At 46.8% G+C, this 16,618-nt stretch overlaps 1 protein-coding gene across 1 annotated transcript in view; it reads right to left on the reverse strand.

Annotated features, from left to right (window-relative positions):
- Positions 1-261: 261 nt before the first annotated feature.
- Positions 262-16,618, reverse strand: part of Zcwpw1 (zinc finger CW-type and PWWP domain containing 1) — a 32,774-nt gene continuing 16,417 nt past the window's right edge. The window contains exons 8-17 of the mRNA XM_052168657.1: positions 8,822-8,938; positions 8,044-8,164; positions 7,347-7,422; positions 6,868-6,972; positions 5,514-5,597; positions 4,977-5,043; positions 4,548-4,687; positions 3,483-3,543; positions 2,929-3,072; positions 262-722 (exon numbers count right to left, since the gene is read on the reverse strand). Coding sequence (XP_052024617.1) covers positions 403-722; positions 2,929-3,072; positions 3,483-3,543; positions 4,548-4,687; positions 4,977-5,043; positions 5,514-5,597; positions 6,868-6,972; positions 7,347-7,422; positions 8,044-8,164; positions 8,822-8,938 — 1,235 coding nt within the window. The 3' untranslated portion in view covers positions 262-402. The remainder of the gene's footprint in view (positions 723-2,928; positions 3,073-3,482; positions 3,544-4,547; positions 4,688-4,976; positions 5,044-5,513; positions 5,598-6,867; positions 6,973-7,346; positions 7,423-8,043; positions 8,165-8,821; positions 8,939-16,618) is intronic.

Raw genomic sequence — 16,618 nt, forward strand, 5'->3', positions numbered from 1 at the left:
TAGCTAGATGGTGTGAGACACAGAACTTAAACACCAGGAGGCTAAGGTGTTTGCCTAAGGCCATGTAGCTAGCTCCCAGGAAGCAGCTGGAGCCCAGACATGCTTTTCTGGAGGTTTCCCCAGCTCTGGGTCTCACTGCTGTCCCCAGCTTCCTATACTCTCCAGAGAAGGCAGTTTGCCATAGCAACACACACATACACACACACACACACACACACACACACACACACACACACACAGCACAGCACAGCTCAGCACTAATTCCAGAGACCTGCTTTATTAACACAGGCTGCACAGCTCTGACGTGACCCACGGAGGTCAACAACCCCAACATTTAACAGCTGCTCCGAAGGGCTAAGAGGCTCTCCCTGAGGCAGACAACAGCAGGGGGACCAGAGTACTCTACTCCTCAAAGAGGGCCGCCAGGAACTCCTCTGAGCTGGCCCTCTGCTGCATCTCCCCTCTCTCTTCCGGTTCTCCAATAACTTCCATGAGCTGTTCCAGGTCCAGGTCACTGGATCCGTCATCGTCATCGTCAGGAGGGAAACTCGCCGCCTTCTGTGTCAGGGGCCCCTGGGGCCCAAGCCCTTCCTTTCCCACTGGACAAGCCCCATGCTGAGCTGGGGGGGAAGGGCACTTGGACACAATTTTAATTTCTTTCTCCTCAGATAAGTTGGTGGCTGAAGTCTTGTTTTCGGGAGCTTTAAATTTTTTCTTAGGTCCTAAAGGAAAAAGGGACAAAGTTAAGAGTCAACTTACCCTGAGTTTTTACAATTCTTGTTTAAAACATATGAAATATAGTTTTTATCAAAATATGGAATATGGGCTTTTGGGTCACACTTGGATTCTGGCCTGGGTCAGCTATGTATTCAACGTGGGTGGTCAATAAATCTGAACCCTGAGTCTCAGTACATTTGTATTTGAAATGTCAATGGGGCTGGAAAGCTGGCTCTCAGTGAAAAGCACTTACAGCATTTATAGAGGACTGGGTTTCAATTCCCAGTGCTCACACAGTAGCTCACAACCCTCTGTGGCTCCAGTTCCAGAGCATATGACACCTTCTTCCGGCCACCCGACATACACGTGGTCACAGACAGAGACGGTGCAAACAGAATGTCAAAACCCAGGCCAGTGATGGGACCTAAGGCTTATTCCACGAGACAGAACCCATACCTGGCACTGTGGGTAGACAGATCTCAGGCCCTGGGGGGAATCCAATACCGTTATCCTGCTTAATGGACACAGTATTAAAATGACTCCTAATAACCTACTTCTTCCCCACAGATCGCTGCATCTCCCTGCAGCAGGGTCATCTCTCAACAGGGTGCAGCCCTGATGGAACACGGCACACCCCTCTACTAAGCCTCAAGCATCTTTGGGAAGAGAGGGGCCATAAGACTGTATAAGGGCCAGAGGTGGTAGAAACAGTGTTTTCTGAACAGAAAAGGGCAGTTGCACGCGTGAATTCACAGTGATTGTGACAGCACACATGAGGTCTGTGCGAGCTCAAGCCAGAGAAAATCCCAGTGTGGAAAGGGAAAGGTACACATAAAACCTCACTACTGGCTGAGACACTACTGGAATTTTTAAAAAGATCTTATTTTCTGTATATGGGTGTTTGCCTGCATGTATATGCATCACATATGTGCAGTGCCTGTGGGGGTCAGAGAGGGTTTCGACCCCCAGGAACTAGACTCATGATGGCTGTGAGCATCATGAGTGCTAGAAACTGAACATGTTCCCCTGGGAGAGCAGCCAGTGCTTGACTTAGCTTGACAGCTTCTGGGAGAGGGCAGGTCAGTTTTCTTTAATGATACAATTGACCCCTGGTAGGTCAACTACACCCCAGACCAGGCCCCACACCCAAGGGCAATACAAACTGGACTTAATGGACTGATGGGAAAAAGAACACTCAAGTTTGGGTGGTCAGGGAGGAGAAGGTGAAGAAAGAAATGGGAGAAGTTGAGGGAGTGAATATGATCAAAATACATTGTATGAAATTCTCAGGCCAGGTGGAGGTGACACATGCCTTTGACCCCAACACTCAAGAGGCAGAGGCAGGTGAATATCTGTGAGCTCAAGGCCAGCCTGGTCTACAGAGTGAGTTCCAGATCAGCTAGGGCTACATAGTGAAATCCTGTCTCAAAAAACAAAGCAAAACAAGTCAGTGAGATGTCTCAGTGGAGGAGCCCACATGGTAAAGGAGAGAACTGACTCCCCAAAGTTGTCTCCTTACATCCACATCTGTACCATGGCACGCACGCGCGCGCGCGCGCGCGCGCGCGCGCGCACACACACACACACACACACACACAAAACAGATAAGTATGAAACTCCACATATCTAGTCATAGAGCCACTGTGACTTAGTGACTTAGGTTTAGAGGGACTATCATAGAAGCATCAAGCATCTACTTAGCCAGCCCACAACCATATCAATAAACATTCTCTACCATTTGGTTTATCCTTGGATTTAATCAAATCAGACACAATTATGTTTGCTTGTTTACTTAGTTCTTTTAAGATAGGGTCTCACTAGATAGCTCTGGCTGGCCTGAAACTCAGAGACCTGCCTGTCTCTGCCTCTTGAGTGCTGGGATTAAAGGTCTTTCATGCTATCACTGGCCACAATTAAGTTTATAAAGTTTATAAAGAATGTTCCAGGTTCATTCTGAGACATGGTCTTTCATTTAGAATTTCATTTATCCTCCTCCTTCTCCTCTCTGTCTCCTCCTTTTCAGTGTTTTTGAAAAGGGGTTTCTCTGTGTAGCCCATGCTAGCCTAGAACTCAAATACGATACAGGCCAGCCTCAACTTCATAACACTCCCACCTCCACACCGAAGCATGAAGAGTTGTTCAGAAATGGCCCGAGAGGAGCGATGTAGTCAAGAGCCTCGTTCCCCACAGCCTTCACTCTCTGAGGCTTACCTGGGTGGCCCAGGTCTGAATCCCCCTGTTCTTTCAGTGTGGGGACAGGAGGGACTGTGGATTCACTGGCCACAGATTTCTTCACAGTTTTCTTCTTTGGGGTCCCATCTTGTCCTCCTGCCGGGCCTGTATAAACCCCAACCCCTATGCATGAAGAAAAAGTGTTGACAGTCAGCAGGGAAGATGGTAGCCACATATTTAGCTTCTGCCTTGTTCCACATCTCTGCCTCAGTCTAGCAAGTTCCCTCAGTGGTTTCCAGTTCCAGCCATCTTGACACTGCTGCTCCAGGGTCTTCTCCTTCCTATGGTTTTCCTCAGAACCAGCCTGCTCCAAGAAATCAGCCTTGGGGACTAAGCTAAACCCCACGCCTTTAACCAAAGAGTTTGAGAACAAGAATGAGGTGCTGTGACTTCCGCCCTGGCATCAGCCTGACCTATTCTCTCAGATCCCAGAAATAAGATTCAGTCAGGCACAACCACCTGCCAACACTCACTCTCTCTGCTTCTGCCCTCCCTATCTGTGGGGCTTGCCCCTTCCCAGCTATCTTGCTTACCTCTTGACTTGGGTTTTTTGGTCTGTATTTTAGCTGGCTCGGGTCTAGGCAAAGTTGGGTCCTTCAATAGGGAAAGAACAGAAAAAGGTAAATTGGATTACAAAAATCTTTCTACAAACCAGGAGGCAGTCATGTGATTCCCATGCAAACATGAGGGCCTGAGTTCACTTTCCAAAACCTACATAAAATGCTGAGTGGGACAGCACACTTGTGATCCTGCACAGGAGGTGTGGAAACAGGTGCATTCTTGGGGCTTGTTAGCCAGCCTATCTCATTGGTCAAGCTATGGACCTATCTCAAAAAACGAAGGTGGATAGCACCTGAAGAATGACACCCGAGTACAACCTTTGACCTCCACGTGCATTTGCACACAGATGCATGCACACCTGCACACGTGTGCACTAGCACACATATTCTCTTTTTAGAAGAGGGGGTGCTAGAGAATAATAGGTGGGCCTCAGAAAGTTAAATTAGGTTTGACTGCAGCCTGGCTCAGCAGGAGAGAGAAAATATGTGGTCACCCTCCCATCCTATTTAGTACCAGTCAGCGCAAGGATTGAATGCTTAAAAAGGAGCTGAGGCAGGGGGAGACAATGAGATGGCTCAGCGGCTCCAAGCCTCGGGAGTTCAGGAATCCTGAGTTCAACTGGAGGGACTGACATGGTGGAAAGAGAGAACCACCTCCCTCAACGTGTTCTCTGGCATGTGTCCCCACCCCCGAGTAAGTAAATGTAGTAATACACTTTTTCACAAGAAGAAAAAGGTAAACTAAAAGAGAATGTGAAAATGAATATTTCAAAGTGAAGCCAAGAAAATGGATGACATGTCAAGTTTCCACACAGGAGAAAGGAGTGGGAAAAGCAACTGGGGGTTTCCTGACATTACATGAAAACCCAAAGGAAAATAGCACAAACTGACACTGCAACCAAGGAAATTCCCAAAGAGCTAAGAAAGGCCCCTGGGGAGGAAGGAAAGCCTCCTCTCCGGAGGTCCTGAGGGCGGGGCAGGCCAGTCAGTGCCTGAGGCTGGATGGTTCACGGGGACCAGGAATCCCGCCAAGCGCACCCCTACAGGAGTCCCAACGTCACAAGAATGCTTTCCACGCTTTACTTTCTTCTCTTTTTTCTCCTCCTTCTCCTCCTCAGAGTCCTTCTCTTCCTTCTCCAGACAAGACTCAGAGTCATTGGACTCACAGAGCATCAAACCTGGAAGAGAGGAAAGAAGGAAGACTATGTGTCGGAGATACATGGTTGAATTGAGCTGATCTCAGGAAATCCATGTTCAAACTCTGTCTTCTGCGTCCGGGGAGAGTCCCACATCACCACGGTCCTACAGAGCACACTCATACACACCCTGTCTTATCCTCCCCTTCCCCATCTCTCTGGGTCACAGTCACAAGAGTTCCCACTAGAGAATCTGGACAGGGACAGAGACAGAGACTGCAGTGCAGGCTTGGGTCCTGGGGCAGGGGGTTCTCCACCCTCCAATCCCTACCTTTCCCTTCCCCACTGATGTCAGCTCCATTGTATCGACTCCAGAAACCAAACAAGTTAACCCGCTCCTGGGGAAGCAAGAAACAGCAGTGTCACCTAGTCAGGCACAGCTTTGCCCTGTCTTCTAGATTCTAGTTATGACAAAGTCTTACACTCATTTTCCAAACCATTATCACTTGAAATATCACATTAGCTTTATCTGAACCTTTAAAGGAGATTAATTACAATCTCTTTTCTAGTTGATTCATGCTGGAACGAGTGACAAGGATAAAGAAACTCACATGTCATTCTCTACCCAACCCTGCTCCTTCCAGAGGAATTTGAAGGTAAAAACTGTGTTCGGGCTGAGAGAAGACACCAAGTGTCCAAGGGCAGGGAGAGGAGTGGATGCCGTAGGCATCAGGAACCCTGGCCAGGAAGGAAAGGGTGAGCTCTCAGCTGCACTAGGGAAGGCCGCCAGTTCCCTGCAGTGAGGCTGCGGGTGTGGTTGCCTTTGGACTGAATGGAGCCCGGCTGGGCAGGCTGAGCACTGTCCCACCTGAATACTGGTCTGTTCCGCCCTGTGAGCCATCACTATGGCTGCCTCCAGCTTCTGGTTGGACTCCTTGTTCTTGTATTTTTTCTAAAACAGAAGGTTAGGCTTTTAAATATGCCTTTAAAAATAGTCAATACAGAAACCTTTAAGTAACTAATCATTTTTCCCTAGTCAGTATGGAGCTAGAGAGATGGCGCTAGAGTTAAGGCTGCTCCTCCAGAGGACCCACGTTAGGGTCTCAGCATCCACGGCAAACAGCTCAGTACCATACGAACTCCAGCTTCAGGGATCTGAAGTGTTGAGTCTCTTTAGGTTCCTGCATACATGTGCTCATACCCACAATTAAAAATAAATCTTTTTTAAAGAAAAATAATTAATAATATTAGACACATGATACCAACATATCACTACCACCCCCGAGACATTTTTGGTTTTTGAAGCAGGACTGCACACTGTAGCTCAGTCTGGCCTAACACTTGCTTACAGCCTATTGGCCTCAAACTCACAGCAATCCTCCTGCCTCAGCTTCCAGAGTGGTGAATTATAGATGTGAATCATCACATCTGACTTAAACATTATCTCAGCTACAGGTGTTTCAGTTCCTGGAACTAACACACACTCTGTTCTTAGTCTTTTGGGGCTCTCCTTCCCAGTATCATTTGGTGCCCTCTCCACAGTGACTTGAAGGGAAAGAAGACAGAAGTTTAGGTGATTCCCCTTTCAGACTCTCGTAGGTTCCTCTAAGGCCAGCAGTTTAATACTCAATTGAATAGAAAGGCCACGACAACCATTTCTTCTCCCAACTCTATAATTCCAAAGACCATCTGGTTGGGCTGTAGGACCTCTGCTCACTTTAAGGCTAGTTAAACCCAAAATGAATATAGGGAGGAAGTATGATTTAGCTAACCACTTTGCTTCTCAACTAGGGAAGACTTTGTCTCCCAAAAGACAATGTTTAGGGACAATCATTTGGCTGTCACAACTAGAAGAGGACAAGACACAAGGTAGAAGATGCTGCAGTGCCCAGGGTTGTTGCTAACAACTGCATCAGATCAGCCCTCCACAGCAGAGGATTATGTGAACCAAGAGGCCCACTGTGCTGAGACTGACAAGCCCTGGGTTAACCCGGGCCCTTACAGCTGCAGCTTCAACTGATTAGAACATGGTGCGGTGGTGTCTGCCTGTAATCCCAGGATTTAGGAGGTTGGGGACAGAAGGAGCAGAAGTTCAAGATCATCCTTAACTACATAGTGAGTTTCCAGGCCAGCCTGGGGTATATGAGACCCTCTCTCAAAAAAAAAAATCACAGAAAGAAACCCATTTCCTGTATCACAAGAGATGCCCCAAGTTTGCTCACCACCTTAGCTAGCTCCAAAGACAGCTCCTGGAAGTTCTTCAGCATGCGGACCGAGATCCATGCACGAGAAACTGTTTCTCCAAAAAATGTCACATGGTACTTAGACTGTAATAAAAGGCGGTATTATTTGGATTTCTGCCCTTCTCTCTGCCTCTCCCTTATCAGAAATTGTAGAGAAAGACCAGAGGAATTCACAGGGAAGATGCTGGAGCTCATCTGCTCCCTGAACCCCGGCTCACCTACCCAGCTCTCCCTACTATTCCTCTTTTCTGAGGAACCCCAGGCAAAATGTACTGAGCAAAACAAAAATGCCCTGCTGGAAGCAAGTGTATCTCACTACAAGCTCATCTCGCCACATCAGTATTCATCTTATCTCCATATCTGTCACTCCAGTTAAGCGTCCCTGGCTACATCTGTTTCTAACTCTGAATGTGTTAGGATGGAGGTGTTCCTGCTTGGGCCAGAACCAAGAAACTCACCGGCAGGGAATCAAGAGGAGAAGCAAACAGAAAGTACTCCCCCAGGTCAGGATCAGATTCTATCATGCCTGGCCACCTGAGGAAGGATGGAGGGATGGGAGACAAGGGGTTGTGATCAGAACACAACTTCAACATCATGCACACATGGAAAAGACCAATATGTTTTGTAGAAGATCAAAAACTATACCCCGTTAGTCCCTACTGGTGTTCACTACCAAATGACTGACATGACTTCAGCAGAATAAGAGTCATGCTAGCAAACCCAGGGTCACTGTCAGAAAAGAGGCTGACTCCTCATCCTTCCCCTCCCTTAGCAAGCCCTTGAATCTCAGCTGTTAAAACGCCTTGAAGCAAGGGTTGGTGGCGTGTGCCTTACAATCCTGCACTAGGGAAACTTATGTGGGATTTCCAGTTCAAGGGCAGCATTGTCTCAAAAACAATGCAAAACAAACCCAAGAACTCCCCTTCTCCCTCTTTTATATCCACTCACTGCAACAGCAACAGACCCATGCTTCCATCCCACCCACCTCCACCCTGAAACCTGGTCTTCCAAAGCCTTCCAGCTCCACCCTCATCTTTCCCTCACTGATGCTCTTTCTAATGCAGGCACTAGCTCTACAACAAAGGACTGCCATATCCTTCCTCCCTGCATGAGTCCCCCCAAGTTCAGGAAAGACTGTCTGCCATGGTGCCCTACCATGGGTAACCGTATTGCTTGGCCCAGATGATGGATCCAGGAACGTAGGAGGCATAGACCACATCACTCTCACAGCCTGCCCAGCTCTCCTCAGCAATGTCACAGCGATTGTGATTCAGATCTGCCAAAAGAGAAGAAATGCAGAAACAGGAGACTCAATGGACAAAACTAGGGTGCAAGCCACAGAGAGGGCAAAGGACTGTGCAGGCTGCAGGTGGGAGAGAACAGAAACCCAGAGAGAAAATAACAGAAGGAGTGCTGCCTCCAAAAACGGAGATTCCAAACTCCTGCTCACATCCCAGAGTGGCTCTGCGCCCTTGGTGGGGTGGTGTGGGGGTCGCTTCTCTGAGGCTTTCTCACTTGTAAAGTAAGTGTGCTGGACTAGATGGTCATACTCTCTCCCAAACTGTCTCGAGAATTCTAGAATGAGTGCTCAGCTCACGGGCTCTTTGTCAGTTGTCTTTCCCAGCATGTCACACATGCCTCTCTGTCTGATACAACACAACACTAATATTCCAGGCAGTGTGGTAAGAGCAGGCAATGCTGACAGAGTTGGGATTCACTCCAGGTACACACAGAGTTGCCCAGTCCCCCATCTTCCTGCCATCCTTCATGCCAGATCTATCCACAGAACAGGCAGAGCCTTCCTTCCCAAAGCCCACAAGGACCCTTCAATGTCAGCTGCAACTAAGTTGCACTTAGTTGAAAAGAGACATGATGGGGAAAAAACCAGAGGAGCAATAAAAACTCGGGGGAAACCATTTCCACTCCTTCCTACCTGTATTCTGGTCACAAGACCAGTCATCTGGGAGAACTGAGGGATCAATGTTTCCAGGTAGCTGCCGCCACTTCTCACACTTTGGAGAGGAACACTGGACCCAGATGACACAGTGTCCTGTGACAGGAGAGAAACTGAGGTGAGACAAAAACATGCCCTTCCTTGCCCCATCCAATTAAATTCAATACACTCTCCCACCAGCCCCTGAATCATATCTCAGAGCTTGCAAACTAATCAGTCAAGCCTCTGAAAGATAATTGGTGGAGCGAAGGCTCAGAGATAGCAATTTACTGAAGGCCAGTCTAACCTGGTGACCGAGAACTAAAGCCTTCCACTGTAATCTCTACCAAACATTAGTGACACTCTCTATATTGATATCAAACAGAAAGTTTGCCTCAGCTCAGCAGTTAGGAGTGTGCACCCCTCTTCCAGGATTCAGTCCCAGCCCCCAGCTCACTAACGCCTTAACTCCTACATCAGGGGATCTGGCACTCTCCCTTCTGGCCTCCGTAGACACTTTGCTCATATGCACAAACCCACGTTCCTGCATACACACAAATTAAAAATTAGAGAGGAAAAAAGCATGCTAAAGGTTGCCTTACAGGGAGGGGGGAACCCGGAAGGGGTATAACATTGAAAGTGTAAATGAAGAACATATTCAATTAAAAAAAAGGCTGCCTTAGAGCTGCAAGTGTAGCTCAGTGTTCTGCAGAATATTTCAACATTTGCAAAGCCCTGTGAGTCTCTCCTATTATCACAAAGAAACAGAAAGCTTGGAGCCAGGAGACTACTTTCCTTGAAAGCAAGAGCTGAGTTAAATCCACACACTACCCATCAAAAAAAAAAAAGAAAAATGCTGGGCACGGGTGCTCATAACCTAGAGAGATAGGGGGACCCTAGGGCTCAGTGGCTACCTGGGTTGGTGAGTTCCAGGCCAATGGCACGTACACTCTCCCTCTCCCTCTCCCTTTCCCTCACCCTGAAAAAATAAAATAAAAAATAAAAAAAAGGTGGATGGTGTCTGAGGTTGCCCTCTTGCCCAGCATCTCCCTGGGTCTGAGGTTACCCCCTTGCCCAGCATCTTAGGTCTGAGGTTACCCCCCTGCCCAGCATCTTCCTGGTTCTGATTCTCTGACATTGCACTAGTGTTCTCTAAACACTACCCTGCATCTTTTGTGCACAATATTCATAATTCTTATCCAATTCTCATCGGATTTATCTTTCTGCTATCAAATCACAAGCTTAAGCTTGCAGGGCTGAGAGATGTCTCAGTGATTAAGAGCAGCACTCACTCCCCTTAAAGAGGATCTGAGGACCTGAGTTCAGTTCCCAGTACCCACCCACATTGGGCATCTCACAACTGCAGCTCCAGAAGATCCTACTTTCTCATCTGGCCTCAGAAGGCACTACATTCATACATATAAATCTATATACAATATATATGCATACACATTGAAAATAAAATAAATCTTTAAAAAAAATGACAAAGTTGAATCCTTTGGGATTGATCCTCCTCCATAAGACATAGGTCTGGGTCCAGCATCTCTCTTAACCATTTGCTTTGGGCTTCACTCAGAGGATATAGCTTTCTTTCATCAATTACTTCTCAAACCTCCACTTCTATCTCTCTGCTAAACTTTTCACTGTGTTCTTTGAAACTTTGCAAGGTTGAGAAACTCTATTCACACAGCATCAGCCTCTCCGGGGAACTCTCTCCTTCTATGTGTGTGCTCACATGTGTGCCTATCCAGACCAGAGGCTGACAGCCAGCGTGCCCCACTAGTATGGTCCATCTTATTGTTTTTATGTGTAGGATTTGTGGGTTATGCAGATATGTGTGCACACACTCAAGTGTTGGTACGTGTATACACATGCACAAAGACTTTTAAAGAAGAGTGATCGATCAATTGACTGACTGATCTTTTTGAGATAAGTTTTCACTAGTTGTCCTCAAAACGGCTGTCCTCAAACTCAGAATCAGTATGTCTGCCTCCACCCCTGCCTGTTTGCCTCTCTGCCTCTCTTTTTCTACCTCTCTCTGCCTCTGTCTCTGCCTCCCATGTGCCCAGATTAAGAGCATGAGCCACCATGCCTGGTAAGATTTGTTTTTATCTTTAAGTATGTGTATATAGGACTATGTGTGCATGGAGTTCAGTGCCATAGAGAAAGCGTGGACATTGGACTGTCTGGAGCTGAAGTTAAAGTCAGTTGTGACACCTGACCTGGTGCTGAAGCTGAACTCAGGTCCTCTGCAAGAGCCCTCTTAACCACTAAGCACCTCTCTAGCCCCTCCGCCTTACATTTTAGGTCAGGGTCTCTCTGAACCTGGAGCTTCCCACCTCTGATTCCTCAGCACTGGGATTATAGGCACACGTCACTAGGCCTACCTTTATCACATGGGTTTAAGCAAGGCTCAGACTCAGATCCTCATGCTTGCTTGACAAGCACTTTACTGACCAAGCCATCTCCATGACTCTCAATCATCAGTGTGATCCCTGGATGATTACCATTGACTCTACCCCCACTCAACCCCAGCTCAGCTCCCTAAGTGGAGTCTGTTCCTTCTCACATTCCCCACATCTCTCAAGGTAGAAAGGAGGCCAAACATTATCTTATTCCCCCTGCCTCTGCGCCTCTCTCTCCTGCAGAAACTGTCTTGCCCTCATGTGTCCCTTGTAAAGATGGTGGCGTCCTGCCTCTCCTCTTCCAGCCTTCAGTTCAGATTATCACCACATTAAGGAACACCTCACAAGCACCCCATCTCGGTTTCTTGGCCCTTTTCCATAAATCTCTCTAAACTACTCTTATTCCTGCATGGCCCAGCCAGTCAGGTCAGAAAGTACACACATCCTGAGTCTTTGTCCAAACACCCTCTGACACAAATGCCCTGTCCTCTCCACCTCACTTGCTGAGAGGCCTGCAGCTCTTACTGTATCTCGGTCTCCAGCCCACCAGCCTGCCCATCCGCTCCATCCACTGAGAGCATAAGGCCCTGAGTTTGGATCTCCAGCGTCCATGTTAAGATTCAGGAATAACAGTGTACACCTTTAATCCCAGTGCTAGGATAATAAATAAATACAGGATCCCTGGAGTTCATTGCCAGCCACGGTAACTGAACCAGTGATGTCCAGTATAAGATGGAAGACACCTAAGGTTGATCTCTAGCCTACACACACACACACACACACACACACACACACAAAGATTTAATATCATCAAACAATGGTTCTCTTACAAAGTCTGTCTTGTTAAAATTTTACCCACTGTCTAATTTTAACTTCAAACATTTTCAAATGCAGGGACATACCTCACCCATTTCTAATCTCATCCCATTGGAATAATTCAGAAAAGGTGACTTACATTCTGGTCCTTTCAAAACATCATACACTATGAATGGATCATTTAAGTACTTTTTCTAAATGTAAAATACTGGAAGCTGGGGAGATGGCTCAGTGGTTAAGAGTACTTGTGGTTTTTCCAGAAGGTCTGGGTTCAGTTCCCAGCACTCACATGGTGGCTCACAATCATTTGTAACTCCAGTTCAAGGGGAGTTGACTTCTTCTGGTCTCCATAGGCACTAACCATGGACACAGTGCTTGGACGTACATGCAGGCAAAATACCCACACACATAGATAAAATTTAAAACCAAACTACTAGTTGGGCATGATCTTTAGTTGGAAGCGACAGTTGCTGGGCCTGAGCTGAAGCTCAGCTGATAGAACACTTGCCGAGTGCATGAGGCCCAGAGCCCTATCACTAGCACCTCATTAATGTGGTGCATTGGCTCAGGGCTGCCATCCCAGCACTTAGAAGGCAGGAAGATGGGGAGTCCAATGTCCTCCTCAGCTTTATAGTGAGTTCAAGGTAGCTGGGGTACAGGAGATCCTGTCTCTTAAACAAAACAAAGCAAAAACTAACAAACCAAACAAAAAATCACCAATGTAATTAGCCCCTAATTCTTTGGTATTTATAGAGGTGACCTAGCAAGACCAAAAAAAGAAAAGAGAAGAGAGTTGGAGACAGGCTGGTTTCCAGACACTGAAGGGCAGCCACACGTATGAATCCACAGGAGTCTTGACAACAGGCACAAGTCTTTCCAAACTCAAGCCAGACAAAATCCCAGCATGGAGAGAGGAGGTGGAAACCAAGCCCTGCCCCTACCCAAGGAACTGTTGGTGGCTTGATGGCTGCTAAGGGAGGAGAGGCAGTCATCAAGGCAGTTTTCTTTAAGAGTGAAGCCCCTGCGGAAAGCCACACCCCAAGAGAGAACAGGCAACATTTTGTACTTGATAATTAAAATAGAGAGACAGAACAAAAGGTTGTGTGGGTAGGGAAGTGGGGTTGGATCTGAGAGGAGCTGAGGGAAAAGCAACTATGATAAAATATATTTAAAATTCTCAAAGAGCTAATAAAAACAAGAGGGAAGGCGTGTTTGATGCGCACCCTGTGTGGCTGAATGACAAAGGAAGCCGATGGCGCTGCACACGGAGCGTTCCCGCTGCCTGCCCGTCGTGAAAGGCTAGCTTCCTGTCCTCCGCAAGAGCTCACTCCCCTGTCTCCTCTCATCTTCCTGGCAGCTTCTTTTCAGTTTCCATTGCTCAGTTCTTATTTTCTCCAAAAGTGTCAAAGTCAGTGCTCCAAAGCTCAAAGGTTTTCTCTCCTCACACCACACTTTCCTCTAAGCTGAGCTCATCCATTCCCATAGTTGTGAAATCTATTTTTCATACCTGACAATACACAGTTGTGTATTCTCAGCCTGTTATAAATTAAGTGCCACTTTGCTCTTTGACACCTGTAGTATCCCATATCTTACCATGCCGCGTGGCTCTGATAAATCCTGTGGTGCCAAGGACTGATCCCAGAACCGTGTGCATGCCGAGCACTGAGCACAAGCTCCACCACTGAGCTACCCTCCCAGTCCTGACTCTCGATTCAGAGCTGAGTCTCATACAGACCTCAAACTTAACACACCCAAACCAAAACATTTACTTTTCCCCCACTGTGTCTTCTCCTCCTCCATTTCTTGTCATGTAAATGATTATACCAGAGACCAACCTCTTTTGATATTTCCTCTCTCATACTCCACCAATTACCAGTCATTACCTAGCCCTTACGATTTTATCTCTAAAATACTATAAAACAATACATGTCTCTGCTTTCAACATCCTAACACAAGCCACCACTACACATTCTGACACGCATGCTCACGCAGTAAGTGCTCCATTCTCTGGTGAGTCACTGAAGGATCGCTGTCAAACATTAATGTGAAGACATCATCCACCTGGATACCACCCTCCAGAGGCTTCTCATTGCCCTTAAGATAAAATTCTCAATATTAGGTCTTTTTCTTTCAAAGATTTTATTTTATCTATTATTACTGTTGTTATTATTATCACCAAACACAGGGTTTCTTTGTGTAGCCCTGACTGTCCTAAAACTAGCTCTGTAGACCAGGCTGGCTTTAAACTCTCAGAGATCTACCTGCCTCTGCCTCTTGAATGCTAGGATGAAAGGAATACACCACCACCACCCAGCCCTCAAAGACTTTATTCAGTTTATGTTTATACATCTGTGTACGTGTGTGCATCTGTGTTTGTACCTGAATGCATGTGCCCATGAAGGCAAGGAAGGGGCATGAGATCCCCACAGTCAGAACCACGGGTGGTGGTGAGGTGAGACTCCCTCTCAGATCCTCTGCAAGTGCTGAGACATCTTTCTAGACTACAGTGTTTCTTTAATCAAGTCACTGCCTATCTCTTTCCATTTTTCCAAAGCACACCCCATACCTCACGATCTCAGAACTCCAATCACATTGGCTTTCTTTCAATACCCAGAATATACCAAATCTTATCTTACCTAAAACTTTCTCCTACCCTCCACTTAGATAACTTGTAGGTGGTTTTCAGGTTTTAACTGAAACATCCTTACCTTAGGAATACATTTTTAGGCAATGTTACTTAGGGCTCAATTGTTCCTATTCATAACATAATATTTTTCCTTGACTACATTGATTACAATGTATTTATAACAGTCAGTCCCTGTCTACATCCTACACCAGGAGGGCTCTCCTCTCCTTGGCAACTTTAACAAAACAAAAATAATCATCCATTTACAAACTTCTTAGTTCTCCTTTTAAGAAATAATCTATCCTCTCCCTGTGTCCTTCCCTGACCTTATACCTCCTATTTCCAAAACCTAGAACAATGGACGCTCCCAGGAATCAATGAGAGTGGCCCTAGCAATGGAGGCTATGGAACGGGCCATCTCCTGTTACCAGGCAGACTTCCAATGGAGAGATCGGGACATCAACCTAGCCAGAAAATCTGAGACCTGCAATTTGTCCTGCCCACAATATGTGTAGCGGTAAAAGACGGAGCAAAATTTGAGAGAATGGCTATCCAATGGCTGGCTTTCTTGAGACCCATGCCATGAGAAGGAGCCCACCCCTGACTCTATTAATGATATTCTGCTCTACTTGCAGACAGGGCCTAGTGTGACTGTCATCAGAGAGGCTTCACCCAGCAACTGATGCAGAGACCCACAGCCAAACATTAAGTGCAGCTTGGAAAATCCTATGAAAAAGGGAGAAGAAGGCTTGAAGGAGCCAGAGGGGTCAAGGACACCACAAGAAAACCTACAGAATCAACTAACGTGGGCCCATAGGGGCTCACAGAGACAGAACTGCCAACCAGAGAGCATGCATGGAAGACAGACTAGGGCCTGTGAACAGTAACAGATGTGCAGCTGGGTCTTCCTAGGGGACTGCTAACAGCAGGAGCAGGGGATGGCTCTGACTACACCGCCTGCCTTTGGGTCCCTATCCCCTAATTGGGCTACCTTGTCAAGCAAGCCTCAATAAGACAGGCTTAGTCTTACTGCAATTTGATATGCCAAGGCTGGTTGATATCCATAGGAGGCCCCCCTTTTCTGAGGAGGAAGAAGGGAGGGTGTAGGGAGAGGATCTAAAAGGGGGGGACTGGGGGGAAGGAGGGAGGGAAAGCTGCAGTCAGGTTGTAAAGAGAATAAACAACTTAATTAACAAAACAGGGAAAATCTGTGCAGCTCTTCCCTTTGAGTGACTTAAGCTCTATACAAGTCGACTGCCTACAGACATCACACACTCAGCTCCCTGTCCGCATGGATCGAGTACATGCACAGTCTTTCTAGAGTGCCTCTCCAAGAACATGCAAGCCAATTTATGCTTTTAAAATAACAATATTGTAAATACAGGGATAGGGAGAGGACTCAGTCAGTAAAGTGCTTCTCATTGTAAGCCCTGAGCTCAGTGTCCAGAACCTATGGAAAAAAGAGATGGAAAAATATAAGATGGTCACTGGGCTAGTGAGACAGCTCAGCGGGTAAGGAACCTGGCACTGAACCTAACTGTCTGTGTCATCCCTAAGACCCAAAGGATGGAGAGAACCAACTCTTACAAGTTGTTCTGCGACCTCCACATGTGTCGAGAGCACACACACACACACACTCATTCATTCATTAAAAATTCTGGGCACACTGGCAAATCTTTGTAATGAGCACTAGGGAGATGGAGACAAGCAGATTTCTGGGGCTCACTGGCCTGCCAGCCTAAGCCTACTTTGTGGGTTCCAGGCTAAGGAGAGCCCCTATCTCAAAAAAACAGAGAACAAAATGACAGTTCCTGGGGAACAACAGTTGTGGTTGCCTTCTGGCCTACACACACATTATGATTGTGTATGTATGTACACACATAAACAAATACAACATGAATATACATGTGTACACACACAAAGAGAAAACTAAACTATGTACATATAGAC

The sequence above is a fragment of the Apodemus sylvaticus genome, chromosome 22 (genome assembly GCF_947179515.1).
Source record: "Apodemus sylvaticus chromosome 22, mApoSyl1.1, whole genome shotgun sequence".
Lineage (NCBI taxonomy): Eukaryota > Metazoa > Chordata > Mammalia > Rodentia > Muridae > Apodemus > Apodemus sylvaticus.